This window comes from Rhinolophus hipposideros (assembly GCF_964194185.1).
Source record: "Rhinolophus hipposideros genome assembly, chromosome: 10".
Taxonomy (NCBI): domain Eukaryota; kingdom Metazoa; phylum Chordata; class Mammalia; order Chiroptera; family Rhinolophidae; genus Rhinolophus; species Rhinolophus hipposideros.
The window spans coordinates 38,666,975-38,687,810 of NC_138056.1; the positions used below are offsets into that span (position 1 = coordinate 38,666,975).

Genomic DNA, 20,836 nt, shown 5'->3' on the forward strand with positions numbered 1-20,836 from the left:
GATAGAAGTGTATTATATCTTTCACATTCATTTAAAATCTGAACAGGTTAGAAATGAAGCCAATATTTCAACAGAACACTTAGCAGTATTTCATCTTTCAGCTGCAGAAATGTCTGGTGGAAGCACTTTTTCAATTAATCAGTCTGCTTGGCCCTTACTCAAACTGAATATTTATCCTGCTTTTGCCTTAGTTGTGGTTGTGTTTGTACCTTGTGTATTAAATGTTCAGTTAGATTCATATTTAGAAAATGTGTTTAGCACATTCAAAACTTAGCAGCTAGAATAATTTGAGGGGTTATTTTTTTGATATATAATCCTTGTTCTATTTTATGTGGATTTCTTTCTTTTTCCTACTTTAGGACTTAAGCCAGAAAATACGTTGTTTCTAGTCTAAGGTTTTTAACATAAATGCATTAGGATCTTTAAAAAAAAAAGATTATGTGCCAAAGATGCACTTCTACTCTGATCTTTTTCACTAGAAAGAAGGTGGGAGTAGAATTTTTCTTTTCTGTAGACTTATGAGAGACAAGTGACTGATAAAGGCTGATAAGTTGGTTGCCTTTATTTCTCTAGAAGTAACTCTTAGGGTATAAATACAAAGTCGGCCCTATCTTTTGTATTTGTAGTCTGTTACAGTGAAGTGATAACTGATTTTAATAATGAAAGAAACCACCAAAATAGTAAAACTAGTGTTATTACTAATAATCTAACAGAGGAGATGACCTTGAAGCGCTGCAGGATTTAAAACTGAATTATCAAGAAGATTAAATTTTCAATAGTGTGGTTTTGGCGAAGAAGAGCAGGGTATGGAGAGGGCACTGGAATGACTCAAAAGGCTTAGGTTACAGTGTTAGCGTATACACTTAATATGTGACTGAGCAAGTCTTACAATTTTGAACTTTAATATCCTCATCTGTCATAACTAAATAAACTAGTATTTACTGGATGATTCTGTTGTGCTAGGTACATTGCAAGTCAGCCTACTTATTATATACTTCATTTAATTCTCATATTAACTTTAGAAAGTAAATCGAATCTACATTTTACAGATGAGAAAACTAAGCTTCCAAAATGTTAAGTAAATTTAACATGTCGAGCAATTACTAGTTAAAGGATGACTTGATTCTGAGTCTTTATTTCTCTAAAGCCATGAAGTTCCTTCTATTTCTTTAAACCACTTTAATATTTTTAAACCATGAACCGTGGTGTATGCTAAAATGGTAAATTTGCAAAATGCCTTAGGTCTAGCTCTAATTTTTGTCCTGTCAGTTTTCCTGCCTATCTATTCTGCTTATTAAAATCTTACCTATTTATTAGTGCCTGGCTCACCAGTGACTAACCCTGATCTATAGTGATGTCTTCTTCCTCTGAGATCTTGAGGCATTTATTATCTGTCACTCATTTATTAGTTGTCTGTGTATTTAAGGTATATTTAGTCATTTTGTATTTGAAATTTGAGGTAACTCTCGAATTGTTTAAATTTCTACATGTTCGTGTTTTACTGATACACCTAAGCTCCTCGAAGAAGTTTCTCTACTGGCATGTAGCACAGCAATGTACACATAGGACATATAACTTAATAAATAATTGTGTGAATGAATCTGTCAACTAGACTGTTTTAGTTACTCATTATTCTGTTACTTCTCATGGGTAAATGCACTCTATATCTGATGTAAAATTTTAAATTCTGTGACTTTACACATTCGGTGCAGTTAAGCTTTTTAGAGAAATGTTTTTAAAAATTTTGAAAAGAGTTCAGTCAAAATCAAAATGAGTTGATTGAACTTAGCATGTAGAATTATTTTACTTGGCAAGGAGACCAATTACTTTGGCATATACCTCAGTTTTGAGTTCCAGAAGCTGGTGATTTTTTCCTCTTGTTCTCCCACAATCGAAGAAATCAAAAGAACATTTGAGTAATATTTAGATACGGAAAGTCACTACTACTATTTCTACTACTACTTGACTTCTATTACTGCTTATTTATAAGTCAGTTAATCTTTCTGGGCTTTAGTTTTCTCATCCTTAAAAAAAAACTGAGTTGGATTTTGTGATCTTTAAAAGATCTTTAAAATTCTGGAGAGTGCTCCAGAATTGATAAAACCTACAAGTTTGAGGTAAATTAGGTTTCAGAATTGTAAAGTAGTGTTTAATTCTTGCCCTTTAAAATAAAATATTAGTAGTTTTGGAGCATTTGAGATCTTGTCAGTTTGGTTCAAATAAACTCTTAAAAAAACAAAGTATTAGTAGTTTTATGTTAACTGTTTTTTTTTTCTTTAAAAGTGTTTGTATCTCATGTTCTACTTTTATGGTTAATTTTCTTTTGTAACTTATTAGTACTCCCTCACGTGTTGCTAAAGGAGTTACCGACCACACCAAAATGAGTCTCCATGGTGCTAGTGGGGGACATGAGAGATCACGAGATAGACGAAGGTCAAGTGACAGATCACGAGATTCATCTCATGAAAGAACAGAATCTCAACTCACTCCTTGTATTAGAAATGTTACTTCTCCAACACGACAGCACCATGTTGGTAGGTAAATCAACTCACCTTCCCAACAATTTTTTAAAGCATGCATTTACCTTTTTAAAGTAGTGATGACAATGAATTTGTGCCTAATACTTCAGAGTAAAATTAACTTCTTACTTTCATTCAGTTGCTTCTGTTTTAGCTTAGCTTGGTGCTTGCTGTGGAAAAACAACTTATTAAATGAAACTTAAAAGTGAATTATTTTTAAGAATCTGGAACAGTTGTATGAAAGAAGTAATTTGAAAGCTTTTATAATGGTGAAATGTAGACTAAAAAATTTTTCAAGGTGATTTTTATCTTAGGAGATATATAGCAGTGGTTTATTTTAAACTATTTTATAAATTATTGTAATAATAAATACTACCAATAATAAATTTATTGTAAATATCAGTAACATCAACGATAAATTTACTATCAATAATAGTAAATTATTGGTAGGAATCCTTGGTTAATCATCGTGAATAAAAGAAAGTGAAAGCTAGAATAGCCATCAGGAGTAATTTATTTTGATTTTTGACAATATTTTTAATAATAAAAATAGAAGATGAAAGGGAATATGTGAAATGTTTTGCTTTCTTGGCAACTAGCTCAGGTCTTTTTCTTCCTACACATTACTATAAATGAAAGTTATTACCCCAGGTAAATGCATTGTATGACGGACTATATAATGCACTAGTCTGAAGCAGAGGTACGTAAGCGATGTGAACTTGTTGATTTTCATTTTCCCTTGAGAAAGGGGCTAAATTAAACACCTCAACTTGGTATATAGGATCACTCACTGTATGAGGTTTCTGATTGTTATAAATCAAAACCATTTATATTAGGGTCTAAATATGTATAGAAGTTATCAATAACTAAGTAGGTCCTTAAAGTCAGAGTAGTACTGATAAACCAACAATCAACAGAAGTATAAATAAGAGATTATAGTTTGTTATACGTGAATCAATATACAAGAAGACACTAGGAGGATGTAATAAATTATTGCTTTAGCAAATTTTGCTTTTGGGATACTACCAGCATTGTGGAAACAGGCAATAAAAGTGAGGTGTCACAGTGTCTCTGGAGATACTGCAAATCTAATTATATAATCAGTAAAGCTGTACAGAATGTTCTAAGTAAGCCTGAGTCATGGAGGAATTTGGCAAAAGCTGATGAAACTGATGAGATGGAAGTACATTTTTAGGTCACCTTTATAGTTTAGTGATCTAGCCTCTGAAGGAAACTTAATCACAAAAATCTTAATTTCCCCTTTGTAGAATATTGGAACATCTAAAGAAAATGTTTTGAATTTTAATAATATTTTCTACCTATTAAAATTATACATAATAATTATGTGATCCTATAAACTTTGTAGCAGTGCTTTATTCAACAAAAGTGAGACTGAAAAGAAAGCACTATTATCATCAGCTATGGAAGCCACTTCATTTGGTAGACATTGAGTTATTTGGAATAATAAGTACTTTTTGCTGTCCTTACTGAAATTTTTTTCTTCCTTTGGGACGTTCTTTTTGTGAGTTAAATTGCTGGTTTTGAAATGCCCTTATTAACACAGTGAGATTTAAAAGTTTGGTGTTCTCAGAATAGTATTAATGCTTTTAATATTTAGAAGACTTTAAATTGGTGTTCTTACTAATCTTTTACTAACTTTCAATACTTATTTGACTTGTGATTCTGTTCCATGGGTTTCTGTGTATTTTTAGGTAGGGCAATAACATAAAATTTACCTTAATTTTCATTATAGTCTGGACCAACATTAGTCAGCCATACATCTTTCTTAAATGTCTACAAAGTCTGTAAAGATTATTTCAGAAGACATTTTAGGTTTTAGGTTTTATTCCTGAGAAATAAGTTAATATTTATGGTATTCTGTGAAAATGTTATTTGAGATTAAAAAAATGCAGGAATGCTGTGATTTTAAACAACTTTCCTAAATCAAAATTTTAAAAAGATATATATGGATCTTGCATTTTTTAAAGAGAAATTTGCATAACTTGGTTTAACGTCTTTATTTCAGAACGAGAAAAAGATCACAGTTCCTCTCGTCCAAGCAGCCCTCGTCCTCAAAAAGCATCTCCAAATGGTTCCAGTAGTAGTGCTGGGAACAGCAGCAGAAACAGTAGTCAGTCAAGTTCAGATAGTAGCTGTAAAACATCTGGGGAGATGGTATTTGTATATGAAAATGCAAAAGAAGGAGCGCGGAATGTAAGAACGTCAGAACGAGTGACACTAATAGTGGATAACACTAGATTTGTTGTAGACCCATCCATTTTTACTGCACAGCCAAATACAATGTTGGGCAGGTTTGTATTATTGCAGTTCTTTATATTATTAATTATAAAGTACTTCGCATCATTTTTTTATGTAAATTTTTCATTTTTTTCATAATGGTAATTCTCTGTTGGAGTGTAGTGTTCTTATTTTACAGATGAAAGAACTAAGCTTTTGAAGATTAAAGTTTATACAGCTAGAAAGTGGTAAAGCCAGATCTTGAAATTGGTTTTATTTCTAACGATCTTTGCTGTACCAGTAGGAATAGCAAATATATTAGTTAATGAAGACAGATACTAAAAGACCTCAACAGGCTGATAGCACAGATTGCATCTAACAATGTGAATTGAACAGTGATAATGTTTCCTTTACTTGGGATATGGGCTCCCAATATCCACAGTCAAATAAATACAGCAGGTATCAGATTTGTTTAAAGGAAAAAAACCCAACAGTTGGTTAGCTAAAAAGTCAGCATGAGTTGTCAGTTTGATATACTCGCAAAAAGGAATGTTATTAACAAGTAGTTAGTAGAATGAAGGAGAGATTAATAATCGTCTTCTAATCTGTGCTCATCGAGAGTAATGGATTAATGTAAAGTTTGTAGTAATGGAAACTGCAATCTAAGAATGATATATAGACTGTAGAGACTCGATTTTTTATCGTGTCCAAAATTAGGATCAAATACCTTTTAAATGTAAAATTAGTATCTTTTTCTGTTCACTCTACTGTAAAATGAAGGGGCATATATACTTGTATGAAGTAGAAATTTACATGAAGTAAGAAAAAACTTTTTTTTTTAGGTTACATATGAGTATTTTGTAACCTAAATACTCTTGGGATGCCTCTGTGTGTGTGTGTGTGTGTGTGTGTGTGTGTGTGTGTGTGTGTGTGGTGTGATTTGTCGTTGTCTGAATACAAAATAAACGCTAGCATATGACACTATACGTTTTGAGTAGGTCAGTATTTTCTTTTAACATTGGCTCTGCATCTGTGAGGAAAAAATACTTGAACTATAGGTATTTATGTATTTTTAGTAGCATAGGGGAAGATTATTGATGGAAGCTATTAGGAGGATGACTTGACACTGTTAATGCTTTATTTTTTATCTAAACTTTAAAGAAACACAATTAAGAAGTAGATGTTTGATATTTTGCTTCACCTGTGAGGCTACGTTTTTTAAAAAAATGTATTTTGTCTGTGTGTGTGTGTGTGTGTGTGAATATTGATCTGAAAAGTATAGCTTTCTCCTTTTGTAAAAAGTTCAAGTATTTTGAGAAAATTGCATTACCCTCAATTCCTGTAAGATTTTTTTGTATCAATGACGGTTTTTCACGTCCGTTGACTCAAGTATATCTTTGGCAATGTAAATTAATATACACGGGAAACTGTATAAAGCAGTTGGCATTCTTTTGGAAACTTGGAAATAAAACTTTGTTCTTTACAGGTTTCTGTGTCATAACAAAAGGGGAAACATTTAAATTAGGAAATTGTTGAGCAGAATACTTAGATTAGTCATATTTACTTTAGAAATAGTGGTATCAGATTCAGAGGTTCTGCTTTTTTTTTCCGTATAGTTAAGTACAATTTAAGAACTATCGTTTATTCAGTGATTTTTATCCTAAATTTTGCTCGTTAGAATGTCCTTTCTTTTATGAAAAGATGGAAATAGCAGATGGTACATAATGCCCTAACTTATGAAAACATTTTCAACCCTGTGCCAGGCCCCCACATTTGTTCTGAAATTTTGTGGTCAGTGAAATGTCCAAATTTGGAGGAGGTTCTACTTCCGTGAATCACAATATAAATTTTTTCTTGGGAGTAGTGCATTATACTTCTCATTTTGAAGGATATATTTTGCAAATTGACTCTTTTCTAAATGGTTACTGTTAAAGGGCCAACAACATGGCCTGAAAAATATAAGTCCATTTGTATTTTTCTTATGTAAAAATTAATATTAAGAGCTTTTTACTCATTTAAACTTTTCATTCTTTTCTTCTTCATTCCTTTCTGCCCCATCATTTGATTGCTTGTTTTTCAATTCTAGAATGCAAGTGTAAGAATTTTAAGCAAGATTTCTTACATTTGTGGTTAAGATTATGAAAAGTAAAACAACTAACCTGCTTGTACATCTTAGTTTTACCTAGTTTAGAGTATTGTATTTGCTGTGTTATAGCATTAACTTTGTAATAAAGATGGCAATTTTAAGGAAAAGGCACAAATAACATGGTTTCCCCTTTCCTTTTTCTTTTCCATTCTTGGTAAGATTAGTATAAAAGCCACCTTTTCCCCTAGATTAACTGATTGATATTTCTTTGTTTTTGAGGACAAGGGGCTGTAAAGTTTTTTAGCTTCTGAATTTTATCAGTTGATTTTGTTTGCTTATAGGGAATGTATATTACTGTTCCTGCCCATCAAAAAGGAGCTATTTTAAATATTCCTTTGTTTATTACATTTTCCAGAATAAATTTCTGATAAAAATTCTTGAACTAATTTAATGATATAATTTAATGCTTAAATTATAATTCCTTTTTAGTTTTGTGCAAAAATGAGTTTTCTCTTTTGAAGGAAATATTCTACCTATTGATATATTTCTTAATTATTTGCTATTATAGGATGTTTGGATCTGGCAGAGAACATAACTTTACACGACCCAATGAGAAGGGAGAGTATGAGGTGGCAGAGGGAATTGGCTCCACTGTATTTCGAGCTATCCTGGTAAGTCTTTGTTTCGTATGTGTTTTGATTTAATCATATGACCCCTTCTTGGTAGATACTTGAATTGAAATCGGAGTTCTATTTTGGATATCTTTATGGAGGTCTGCAGGGTATTATTTTTTTTTAAAATACTATTTATTTTTATTTTAATACATAGAGATAATATGATATAAATAAATGAATTTTATGACCGATGGGAAGACAGGATATGGGATGATTCATCTCTTAGGTCTGCATAAACAATTCTTTCAAGGGTTTAATGTTAACATTTATGGAGTCATGCTACTCCTTCCTTCCTTGTAATTCTCTTAAAGAAGTTGATCATTTTTTGCTACCTGAGAATGAATGTGGCTATTTGAATTCAGTATTTTATTGTACATAAACAGCAATACGGACATTTATGAACATTTAAAACTCATATCTGAAATGTATTTGTTAGCATCTTTGTTTTAATCCTTTATTTTGAGGTTTTCACCTTTTATTTTGAGGAATATTTGAATTAGTAATACAGAGTCCTACTTGTAATTTTAAATCAGTGATGAAGATTTGATTACAGTGTGTGACGTGTATGCCACAGTCTGAAAATACGGATTCCTCAGATAGTTTGGGGCAAGAAAGGAGGGAGGATGCTGCAGTACAGGACAGGAAAAGTACAGTTGAACCTTGAGCAACACAGGTTTGAACAGTGTGAATCCACTTATTTGTGGATTTTTTTCAATAAATAATGTAGATAAATTTTCTCGTCCTTATGATTTTGTTAATACTATTTTCTTTTCTCTAGCTTACTTTATTGTAAGAATACAGCATATAATACATATAACATACAAAATATACGTGAATCAACTATATTGGTTTCCGGTCAATAGTAAGATACTGGTGATTAAGGTTTGGGGAGTCAAAAGTTATATGCAGATTTTCCGCTATACAGGGAGTTGGTGCTCTTAAGTCCGGTGTTGTTCAGGGGTCAATTATAGTTGATCTTGATCGGGTTGTCAGTACTCAGACAGATATCCCATGATGACTGATTTCTGCTGATTCATCAACTTTAGAAATTATGTTTCTGTGACTCTGAACCTTGAGAAGCTTGAGGCAGATCTTAATCTTTTAGAAAGTACTTTTTTCAGCTGCCTGTACTTACTTTTGACCCCCGATGGAGTTGACAAGAAAAATGTTTATAACTCAGCTATGGAGTAATTTATCTGTAATCTGGGGCCAGCCCCTAACAACATTTTAAGTAGATTTTGGAAATCATTACTATTGACTGATTGTAGTTAATATGAGAAACATGAAAGGACAGTATTTGGAGGAAGAATATCTAATTGTGCCTTCTGTTTTACATATTTTAATACTGGGATATGACTTTGAAATTTTTTTCTAAAAACTTTAAATTTCTCTCAATTCTCTAGGTAATATTTAAGGTAACTTAAAACATACTGTTCAACTTCCTTTTCAAAAAAGTTTTTAAAATTTATGGTAGTTCTACAGAAAAATATCTTATGGAGGAAATATATATGAACTAGCATGATGTAGTCGAGAGAAGAGATGCATAAATAATGGGGAGACCTAGGTTCTCATTTTACCTCTGCTATTAAGTAATTCTGTGACTTGGTGAGTCATTGAACCTATTTGGGCCTACATTTTTCTTACTGGCTAAATGAAATAGTTGTTAGGTGAATGGAGGTCCCATCTAATCTTAAAATATGCAATTCACAAATCTCAGCGCTCTACTGTTTTGAAAATGCTCCCAGCCCAACCTTAGTAATAAGTTTTGGTTATCTCCTGCACTAGATGTTTTATGCATTCTTTGCCTTGTTTTTTAGGATTACTATAAAACTGGAATAATCCGTTGTCCTGATGGCATATCTATTCCTGAACTGAGAGAAGCATGTGACTATCTCTGTATCTCTTTTGAATATAGCACTATTAAATGTAGAGATCTCAGTAAGTATGATGTTTTGTGTATGAGTAGTTTGTAGAGTTATATTGAAATGAAAAGACTGAAATAGTACTATTTATCTAGACTTCAAATATTTAATTAAATTTTAAAGCACTTTAATACCATGAAGATTATTTATGGAAGTTTATAGACATGTTTATAAGCTCCTTGTGCAATTTTCCAAAAACTTTTTTTCAACTTTCATAATTTATTTTTTTTTAAAATTAGATTCTCCTATATTTGCTCATCTACTGTTTCCTTTATCATTTATTGCTAATGTTTTATCTCCCAGCTTGGGAGCCCTGGCTTTGCTAAAATGTGGTGTTTGACTTCATTCCTTAGAGCACATCAACCAAAAATTTATAATTTTTTTCTATTTACCATGTAAGATAATATCCTAAGCTACTATGGTAGAAATAATTCTCAAAAACAGTATTTGTCATAAAAGGTCTTAGATCGAATACCTAGTCCTCATTTATACAAAGGGTTAAATGACTTCATTCAAGAACTTTAAGCATAGTCTCAGAGCAAGGTCTAGAACTTAGGAATCCTAACTCTTTGATTGATGTTTTCTTCTCACCTCCTCCTCAGCACCCCACCATTTCACCGCTATGCCATGCCTAAGAAAAAAAGGTGATTATATAGTCAAAATAGTTTATGAGAATTATCAAATGTTGACTTGGATATTAAGTGATTGGAGAAGTTCAGACGTAGGAGGGGTTATTGTCAGCTAGAGGGTTTGGAAGAAGAATTCAGAGGAGACAGGTAGTAAAGAAGGAATAGGAATGACTTAAGAAAGAGTAGAGTAGGGAGGTCATTCTAAGAGTTGGGATTTTCGGAGTAAAGGTAGGGAAGATATACTTTGTAAATAACCTAGTTTGTATCAGAACCAGAAGGGGATGGGAATAAATAGGTGGGCCAGATTATGGAAGGTCTTTAATCCAAACTAGTGTTCTTACATTTTATTTTATATACAGTAGGAAGCCATTTTTTAAGTTTCCTATATGTGGTTATAACCTTGTGCTAGCTCCAGACATATTGTTACTTTTATTACCTAAACTCAACACTAGCTTGGCAGAGAGTGGAGTCATCCACTAGCTTTTCAGACAGAGATTGGTGTATTGGAAACTGTGAATGGGAAATTTTATTTAAATTTTTAAGGCACCTACTGTATACTTAAATATAACTGTCCTTGCTTACGTACAATCTAACTCTGAAAATGAGTAGCCTGTGCTCACTTCGGCAGCACATATACTGAAAATGAGTGGCCTTAAGTCTGTGCCTAAGTACTATTTTATTTTTGCTAAACATTCTTTAAAGTTTCCATAAAATTCAGATGGTCTACCTCTGAGTCCATTTCTCTATAAATGATATTTAAAAGTTTAAAGTCAACTAGTTGGACAACTGGAGCATACACCTGTAAACTTGAACAAAGTTGCTGTGTTTTTACATCTTAAAAAGAGGTTTTAGTAGAAACCATGAGCATTTATTATTTTAATTATAGATCCTTGACGTCAAGTTTAGTGTTTTTTAATTCATGGCACTATTTTAATTTAACTTCATACAATTAGATGTTGAATTTTGGTGACTGTCAGATTTAAAAAAAACACTAGAATTTTTTACAGATGATGTGGACTTTAGTTTTGTTATCCTTTGGACACAGTTTACCTTGTCATCACTGTTAAGTTTTATTTATCTGTTACGGAATTATAGGTAAGACTCTTGAAGTAAAATATATGTAATATGGTTGCCATGTAATAGACTTTTGACTTTTAAATACTTACAATTATTTCTAGATTACTTGTAATATGTTACTAAAAATTTAGAGATTCTTGTAGACTTTATTAAAACATAACTAATAGAATTTGGAGAGACAGAAATAGTGTTATAAAAGTATAAAAGGATACTGTAAGTGTAGACTTAAATCCAAAAATGAATTTTTTTCTGCAGACAAGTGCCTTTTCTGACTATTGTAATGGCACTTTACACTAAAATGTGTAAGTGTGTCTCTTCACTTAAAAAGAAGTCAAATAAGTACTAAATGTTTATTCAGTAGAGAGTTGAGTTTCTTGGGCGAGTTACTTAAACCTTGTTTCTTATTTCCTTATCTTTAACATGGAGACAGTAATACTTATCTCACAGGATTGTTGTGAAAATTAAATGAATAGTGCTTGGCACATAGTGTTAAATAAGGGTTTGCTAAAAAATAAGGTAGCAAAATTAGGAAATAAAAGTAAATTAAAAGAAAAGTATTAAAGAGTCATACTGTACACACTATGTTATATTTCCACATGGAAATATATTGTGAATAACTGCATTAGTAAAAATTTTTAATAACAGTTTGTTTAATGGTTACATAGTAATCAGTCCTTTTGTGAATTTTTATTGAGCACTCACTTTATACCAAATATTAGGTATATAAAAGACAACAAAAAAAGACAAGGTTCCTTCTCATGATGCTTGTAGCAGTGGAGGACAGGCAAGGAAGTTGTATTATGGTGTTAGAGGAAGCATAGGATGCGAAATGAGCACATGGGAGCTGTACCTCAGGTGTGGGGGCTTGAAGAAGCTTCTGGAGGAAAGGGGGGAAGTGTGTTCCAAGCTAAAGGAATGGTATGTTCATAGGTAAGATCAGTACAGGGACTGACGGCACAATCATCTGTCATAGAACATACCAGGAAGCCAAGGGAAATCTGTGGTAAGTAGTAGCTCCCCAAATAGGCTATACATTTCTTCAGTTACATCATTCTTTCCTAAGGTAAGCACTGTAATCCAAAAGAGGTCTTGAGAACGAGAGCTAAACTCAGGAATGAAAGCCTAGAGCTAAAAGAAATGAAAATACAGTGTCCTTGGGTAAAAGTGATATGGAAAATGAAATCTAAGGTTTGAATAAAGTACCAATTCAGAAGGCCCAGGAAGAAAGGCACCATCCTTGTAGACGATAATGGGACTGCAACCAAAGTCTAAAACACTGAAGTTATATCCAAGCCTGTTGAGAAAGGGAAATCCGAGGCGGAGCCTGCCTATGGAGTCACTGAAACAGAGGCACAAACGACAGACACTTGTGTTTTCTGTCCCCATCTCATCTCCATCTCCGTCTGTCTCCTTCTCCATCTCTACCCCTATTTCTATTTTGCTCTATTTTTCACTTTGTAACATTAAACCAGTTGAACTGGAGGAGAGGGATTGTACCTTTTTTAACTTTGTGTCCATAGTGCCTGCCACATAGTAAGGACTCAGTAAACATTTGTTGAATGAATAAATTATTTTATCCCCTCATACATTTTTAGAACTCTTCCACTTGTCATCTTCTCTAGTATCATTAGTTTTTCCCTCTCAGTAATCCTCAGGCTCAAACATACTGAAATCTGACCTATGTCTGTTCTAGACATTCAAAAAAATTATTTTAAAAATGTTGAGTTTTTCCTTACAATTTCTTGAAGTTAATTTTTTAGAAGAATGAACATAATTATACCGATTCCTACTCCAACTGCTCTGGCTTTCCATTTATTCGGTTTTCTTTTATGTCTTATTTCTACTCTGGTCTTAAGTTTATTCTTTGATATTTTGTATTGTTGTTATTGTTTGTGTAGAGTATGTTTAAACTGGAAGTATAGAGTTACCATTCACTGAGATGGAAGAGACTTCATGGAAGAAGTTCAGAAGCTTGATTTTGGACATGTTATGTTTAAAATACCTATTAGACATCCCAGTGGAAATGCTGAGTGTGGGACATTGGAGGTACACGTCTGGAGTTCAGGAGAGAAATGTGGGCGAGATATTTTTATGGGGAAGTCATCTATATGTGGATAGTATTTTAAAAAATATTTTTTTAAAGGACTATTCATACTGATCTATAACCTTTTTCATATAACAGGGCTTTATGGCTCAAGTTGGGCATTTGGGACTTTTATTCTAAGAGTAGTACAGCCATGAAAGATTTAAACTAGGAGGAGACACATAGTGAAATTTGGCTGCTGTGGGGAAAACGAGTTACAGTAGTCCCCCCTTACCTGAAGGAGATACATTTTAAGACCCCCAGTGGATGCCTGGAGCCTCAGATAGTACCAAACCCTATACACGTATATACATTTCTGTTCATGTCTTCCACCCACAAGTGTAATGCCTTTTCCATATTAAGCACTTACATGCACTGTGGTTGTAACTTGTGCAATTTGAGATGCAACAGCAAAACTAGCATGAATTTCTTTTTCCTTCTTCACAATTTCACACAGAAGGTTCGTTTTTACTGTAGATCTTAGTGACCTTAGCAAATGATTTTTTTCTTTCCTGAAGTCAGGAACTTGCACCTTTTCACTTAAAGGAAACACTTAGGACTTCTCGTTGGCATATCTGAATTGCCAGCGTCATTTTTCTTGTGCTTTGGGGCCCTGATTAAGTAAAATCAGGGTGACTTAAACACAAGCCCTGTGCTACTGCGACAGTTGACCTGATAACCTAGGCAGCTGCTGTGACTAATGGGAGGGTAGCGTATACAGCGTGAATGTCCTGGACAAGGTGATTCCCATCCTGGGCAGGGGGCGGAGCTGGACAGATTGCATCACACTGCTCAGAACAGCGCACGATTTAAAATGTGTGAATCGTTTCTCTCCGGTGTTTTCCATTTATTATTTTTGACCACAGCTGACTGCAGGTATCTGAAACCACAGAAAGCAAAACCACAGATAAGGGGGGACTACTGTACAGAGGGCAAAAGCCAGTGCTGGGGAAATTTCATGAGAAGGTTTTACAATAGTTTGGGTGAGAATGAATGACAACTTGCGGTATGGTGGGGGCAGTGAAGATGGCTTGTGTTCTTGTTATTGCTGTATAACCATTCCAGACATAGTAGCATCAAGTATAATCATTTTTATTCTGTGGGTCAAGGATTCAGACAGGGTGCAACAGAGGTGGCTTATGTCTGCTTCACAATATCTGAAGCCTCATTTTGTGAAGAATTGAAGGGCTGAGGTGACTCAAAAGGCTGGGGACTTCTTCACTGACTTGTTGCTGCCTGAACTGGGATTGCTCAAAGGCTGGGGTCAGTTCTTAATGTCACACAGAGGACATGTATGTAGCCTCTTCATGTGGCTTGGGCTTCTCCAAGTCTGGAGATTGAGTTCAGAGAGGAAGCATTTGGAGAGCGAGCATTCCCCAGACCAAGGTAAAACTGCAAGTCATGCTCCATCACCGTTGCCATACTCCCCTGGTTAAGAGCAAGTCAGCATATGACCAGCCTAAATAAAAGGGAAGGAGGATTAGACTTCACCTCTTGCAAGGTGTGAAGGTCACATTGCAGAAAAGCATGTGGCGTAAGAGATTTTGCAGCTATCTTTGGAAAATACCATCTTCCAGAGAAAGAAATGACACAATCCAGGATGTATTTAAGAGGTGGACTTGATAGCATTTGGAGAATGATTGAATTAAGAGATGAAAGAGGAACCAAGGATTGATTTATTCTACAAATATTTATTTATTTATTTATTTATTTATTATTTTTTTAATTTAAATTTATTTATCGGGGTGACAATTGTTAATGAAATTACATAATTTCAGGTGTACAATTCTGTATTACATCAACTATAAATCCCCTTGTGTGTTCACCACACAGAGTCAGTTCTCCTTCCATCACCATATATTTGATCCCCCTTACCCTCATCTCCCTCCCCCCTATTCTACAAATATTTAAATGCCTATTAATGCCAGGCACTCTTGAGGTGATCCTGAGAACTTTAGTGGATGGTGAAGCTAATTACTGATTTAGAAAACACTGCAGAGAGGCAGAGACTATTAAATTCAATTTTGGATATATTGAGTGAGTTTGAAGTGCCTGTGAAGTGGCATATAAGTGGAGATTTCCAGAAGGCAGTTGAATATAATGCATTTAGAATACAGAAAGCAGAATTAGAAGGATAAATTTGGGAATTATCAGCATAAGCTGAGAGAAGAAAATAACTTAAAGTCATCCTGAGAAATATCAGTATTTAATGAACAGCTAGAGGAGAAAGGGGTTGGTAGAGGTGACCAGGGAAAAACAGCCAGAAGGGACAAAGAAAATCAGACAAATTGGTATAGAGATTCTTAGAAATGAGAGCATTTTGAGGAGGAGGGAGTGATCCCTGTGAGAGATTCAACGGAGAAGTCAAATCAGATTGGGATCAGAATATACATTGTCATTAACAATCTGAAGGTCATTTGGAGACCATAGCAAGAGCAGTTTTAAAGCAGTGAGTGTGGAAGCCCTAATTGGTTCAGAAATTAGGGCAAAGAGAATGTGTTGAAACATCTAGGGGTTTGGCTATAAATGGAATTGTAAAAACAAAAAGGGAAGTAGCCTGCCTAGAGAGAGAAACACGTCTAGATAATAATAATATAGATTGTTAATTACTTAAGATTTTATTTTAATTATATGTTGATATTTATTATATAATTAGACAACATGTTGTAGGGGGGAAAACACTCTCCCTTGGGAGATGACAGATTTGAGTTCTAGTGTCCTGTAACTGTCCCAGTAGTTTCTGAGATGGTAGGGTCTTAGGTAGGAGATGGGACATTGCCATTGGAACAGGAATAAAAGAAAACAACATTAGGTCAGTGCAGGTGAGTTTGTACCTGTGTGTTTGGGAAGTTGTTCATTGTGCTTGTACCTAAGGAAGGTGACCTGAAGTGTATCTTTCACCCCTCACAATCCTAGGGTCAGTTCTGCTGTGTAATTCCTATACCTTGCTGTATTTTGCTTGGCCTTTTGCCTTCCTTATCCCAAGCCAGTTGGCCCTTCTCATCTCATCCCTATTCCTACACTGAAATATTAATGCTATTTGTGAATAATTTTCTGAGAAAGAAAACGTGAGACATGGAATATGGGAGCTATTTTAGTTCACATGGATATCTGAAAAATGTCCTTAATATTCACTTTGAGATATAATTGCATATACTGATGAAGACAACATGATACAGTAAAAAATGCCCTGGGCTAGGAGGGATGGGGGTGCAGGTGGCGAGTTTAGTTTTGATTCTGCAAGTTAGTGTTTTTACCTTAGGCAGATTACTTCGTGATGTGTAAAACAAAGAGGCTTACTTTTGGATGTCTTTATTGGCCCTCTTTGCTGTAATATTCTATAGTTCTGTAAGAACTCTTCCTAGGAAAAGTGTTGACTAGAGAATAACCACTCTATTGCCTGTAGGGGCCCAAAGTAGATGATGAACTAAACTAATTCCATGTTTTGTGTGTTGCTTCTGCTCGTTTTATCAGTCATCCCAAAAACTCAAGATATTTTTGTGGGTTTCATTTCAGGTGCCCTAATGCATGAGTTATCAAATGATGGTGCTCGTAGACAGTTTGAATTTTATCTGGAAGAAATGATCCTGCCTCTGATGGTAGCGAGTGCCCAGAGTGGGGAACGAGAATGCCACATAGTGGTGCTTACGGACGATGATGTCGTTGATTGGGATGAAGAGTACCCACCACAGATGGGAGAAGAGTATTCACAGAGTGAGTATTGTGGCATGTTTGCTCTCTTCAGTCACCCCCAATTCTCTATTTTATACTATTGAATCAAAGGACAGTTTTTATAAAGAAAGTACATTGAATTCTCAAGTACACCAGGAGTCAGAAAACATGGCCTCTAGGCCAAATCCAGCCTATTGCTTGTTTTTATAAATGAGGTTTTATGTATTGTCTATGGCTGCTTTTGTGCTACCATGGTAGAGTTGAGTAGTTGCAACGGAGACCGCATGGCTCGCAAAGCCCAAAGTATTGACTATCTGGCCCTATACAGAAGAAGTGTGCCCACCCCTGACACACACAGAGGTGATTTGCTCTCTGTTGAGTATCTGGATCTTGATGGATATTTCTCTTTGCATTTGGAAGCATCCCAGAGAAGTAGATTCTGGAATAGTAGATTATAAAAACTAAGCTTTTTTTTTTTTAAAAAAGATGAGTTTTTAGCTGTGTATAAAATGAGAAGCTTCAACTCATTGATTTCAAGGGTGACTTTAATTTCTAAGATTTTAAGTATCATTGTGTTTCTGGAGGATACAGTGACCCTTCAGAAAGTTTTGTGGAACTATAGTTAGGTATCTCTGACCAAAACAGCGTATCTTGAGTAGCAATGACCAACTTTTTTCTTACTATACTTCCAAACTTTCTCATTAGAGCCTTTTCTTTTTTTGTTAGAAAATGTATCTTATATTGTTTTCCTTGATGAACCCAATACAGTTTTTTTAACCAGTTTCATAGATGGAGAAGATAGAGTTGAAAATGATTTGGAAAGCTACCGTATTTGCCGGCGTATAAGACGACTGGGCGTATAAGACGACCCCCTAACATTTCCACTCAAAATACAGAGTTTGTTATATACTCGCCGTATAAGACTACCCCCTCTTCCGCACACCTTCCACACACCAAATAACTTTCAGTTTAAAATTTGCATCATACTTCTTTCTTTTGGCTGGTGCCATGATAGGGATGATAGGGGTTTGACTGGTCGACATTTTCTATGCTGTACTGTACAATGGTGCAGTATTGTGGTTGGCTGTTGGCTGTATACAAAGCCTGATTTGATTGGTCCCTGCTCCCTGTTTGCCCGCCCTGTCACTATAGCAGTCTGGTCCACCCTTGCATCAGCATCTCCCTGGGACCTCACTAGTGCGCAAGTGCGAGCTCTTCAACATTCTAACAGGCACCATGATAGCGCAAAATCGCGAATCTTCAATGCATATGTAAAGAAATATACGGTAACCCGAATTTACCACACTCGCAAAATCGCACACAGCCGACCATACACCCAGTATGGTATCGCGATTCGCGATTTTGCGCTATCATACTGGGTGTATGCTGGGCTGTGTGCGATTTTGCGAGTGTGGTAAAATCACATAACAGCAAAATCGCATAACAGCCGAGCATACACCCAGCAGCGCTGCTGATGCCTGAACGGTATGTGGAATGAAGTGGGCGGGCATCGGGAGGCCACTATGGCACGGGGCAAGCACTATGGGCAGTCTATCTGAAGTGTACCTGGCGTATAAGACGACCCCCCCACTTGGAGGCATATTTTTCGGGGCCAAAAAATCGTCTTATACGCCGGCAAATATGGTAGGTAAAATAGGCCAGCATCTTGTTCTGTAATACAGTCCGATTTGACTCAGTAAGGATTAAGATTTAAGTGAAAAGTTCAGGAAAATAGAATGTACCTAAACCCTTCAATGTTTTTTCCATTTTACATACCCTTGTCTAAAAACAAAACAAAGACTCCAAGTGGTATTCTTTTTGACTTCTAAACAAGATTTTCAAAGATTATTTGAACGAATTATGGTAGCACTTTTCAAAATTTACATTGAGACATTTTCTTTGCATTAGGTACTTAAATGAGTGTTGTGATTCTTCTGTGGGCAGTTGTAGTAACAGACGTTTCTGTTTCTAGTTCCTCATTCCTAGGCTCTTTGCTGACAGTGGTTTTCTATGATAATATGTGGAATAAAAATTTGAAAAACAGGAAAAAATGAACATTCAGAGAAATCTATTACATTATTTTTTGTTGAGAGAGAGGAATGAACAAACTTATAATTTGTATTTTAGTTTTCAAAAAGTTTGACTCAAAGAGAGTAGAGCCAATAATAGAACACAGAAATAACATTATAGTGATACAGAACTTATAATACACCTGGCTTTTCCTTTTCAGTTGTTGAGCTTTCCGTTTCAGTGTTTTTTGGTTTACTTATTTATTTTTTTATCTTAAGCTTTGAAGCTTAACAGGACTGAAAATATTTTTACTTAATTTGTCTAAATGTTTCATTTCGTGTCAAGATGTTCCAACCTAAAGAAGATGCATTTAAGGAGACAGAGATAGCCTCTTCAGCCTGATTTTCCTAAATGTGACATTATGACACCATCCATTCTGAGATGTCAGAAAAAAATTTATCTTAAAATATCAGTAATCTTAGTTAATGATCACAAATTTACCCCATGAGTAGCATCTGTATACGTATTTTCCTTTTATTGGCTCTTAAACCAGCATGTTTGGTTTGTGAGTGTGTTTTTCTTTTTTTGAAAAAACCTTTGCAGTTCACCTTTTAAGGGAGATAACTCCACCTGAAAGAGAGAAGGCGAGGAAGGTCCATCAGTCTAACTCCCTGAAGTTCCCAGCACATTTCGAAGACTCAACATGTTGTCAGTGGAATGTCTGTCCTTTGCAAAGCCAGTTTGCTCTAAACAGACTAACCTGGGCAGAACATGCTCGAATCTGCCATTTTTAACATCAGTATTAAATGGGGCTGTTCGCCTGAATGGAAAATAGTTTGTGGGGAGGGTCTTTGCCTTTTTGGGGAGTTATTAATAGTTGCTCAATCCATGAAATGTAAGATGTATCCATCTTGTACTCTCCGACAAGGCATTTTTCCCTCTGCAGACAAGGCCTTGTAGGCATTATAGCAAAGTCCTTTACTTTGCCTGCTTGATAATGATGTGATCCTAATATCTTCCTTTGATTCTCTTATTGAAGAAATTGGGGCAGATCCTATTCCAAAAAGTTTGTATTATGATATATCTTTCAGAAGGAGATTCTTCCTATGGATTGGGTTACCTGATTGGTTATGGAAGCTTTTCTTGTTTCAACTTGAGTAGACATTTGCTTCTACATTAACGTACTGAATTGTCCTGTCGTGTTGGCTAGTCACCCTTTGGCATCACTGCATCCACCACTCGGGCTTGTAGGGTGGTCAGGCCCCTTTGATGATCAAGATAAACCTTTTATCTCCAAATACTTTGATTTTAATAAGAAAACATTTTTGTCTTTTTGTTTCCAGTTATTTATAGCACAAAATTATATAGATTTTTCAAGTACATTGAAAACAGAGATGTGGCCAAATCAGTTTTGAAGGAGAGGGGTCTTAAGAAGATTAGACTGGGAATAGAAGGTAAGACATTTTCATTATTTTCTGTTAATTTTCTTCTGAAAAAAGCAAGGTTAAAAAATTGGATCTCATTTAGAATATAGTTTGAATACTTTGAGAAAATCTCAGACAAATGGTTATTGAATGATCATGCAGTAGACCTGTAAATAACAATCAGCTTCTGTTATTTGAGAAGATAAATAGAATACCATTAGAAATTTTTATTCCGTAAGATTCCCTAGCAATATGAGAGAGATGAATTTATCTTCTGTAGCTTACCCTGATGCATTTTTTGACTAAGCCTATACATTTTTAGATTGCTTTTTACTTTATGATTTAAATGAATTTTTCCAAATGCAATGTCAGATGCTTCTTTTATTTTAAAGTGCCCTTACTAAAAATATTTTTCTTGGCGTAACATGGCATAAAGAATAAAAGTTCTGGAGCCAGATTCTTGTGCTCAAATCTTATGACTTAATAGCTGTATGACCTTGGC

At 34.7% G+C, this 20,836-nt stretch overlaps 1 protein-coding gene across 8 annotated transcripts in view; it reads left to right on the forward strand.

The window, feature by feature from the left end:
- BTBD10 (BTB domain containing 10) overlaps positions 1-20,836 on the forward strand; it is a 67,343-nt gene that overhangs the window by 43,292 nt on the left and 3,215 nt on the right. For 5 of the 8 annotated variants that reach the window (XM_081063980.1, XM_081063983.1, XM_081063981.1 and 2 more), the window contains 6 exons: positions 2,338-2,534; positions 4,546-4,831; positions 7,412-7,514; positions 9,335-9,455; positions 16,745-16,942; positions 20,254-20,364. In XM_081063980.1, the coding sequence (XP_080920106.1) occupies positions 2,338-2,534; positions 4,546-4,831; positions 7,412-7,514; positions 9,335-9,455; positions 16,745-16,942; positions 20,254-20,364 (1,016 nt within the window). Of the gene's footprint in view, positions 1-2,337; positions 2,535-4,545; positions 4,832-7,411; positions 7,515-9,334; positions 9,456-16,744; positions 16,943-19,513; positions 19,619-20,253; positions 20,365-20,836 lie in introns of all 8 variants that reach the window. The other 3 variants (XM_081063977.1, XM_081063978.1, XM_081063982.1) reach the window with 1 other exon arrangement.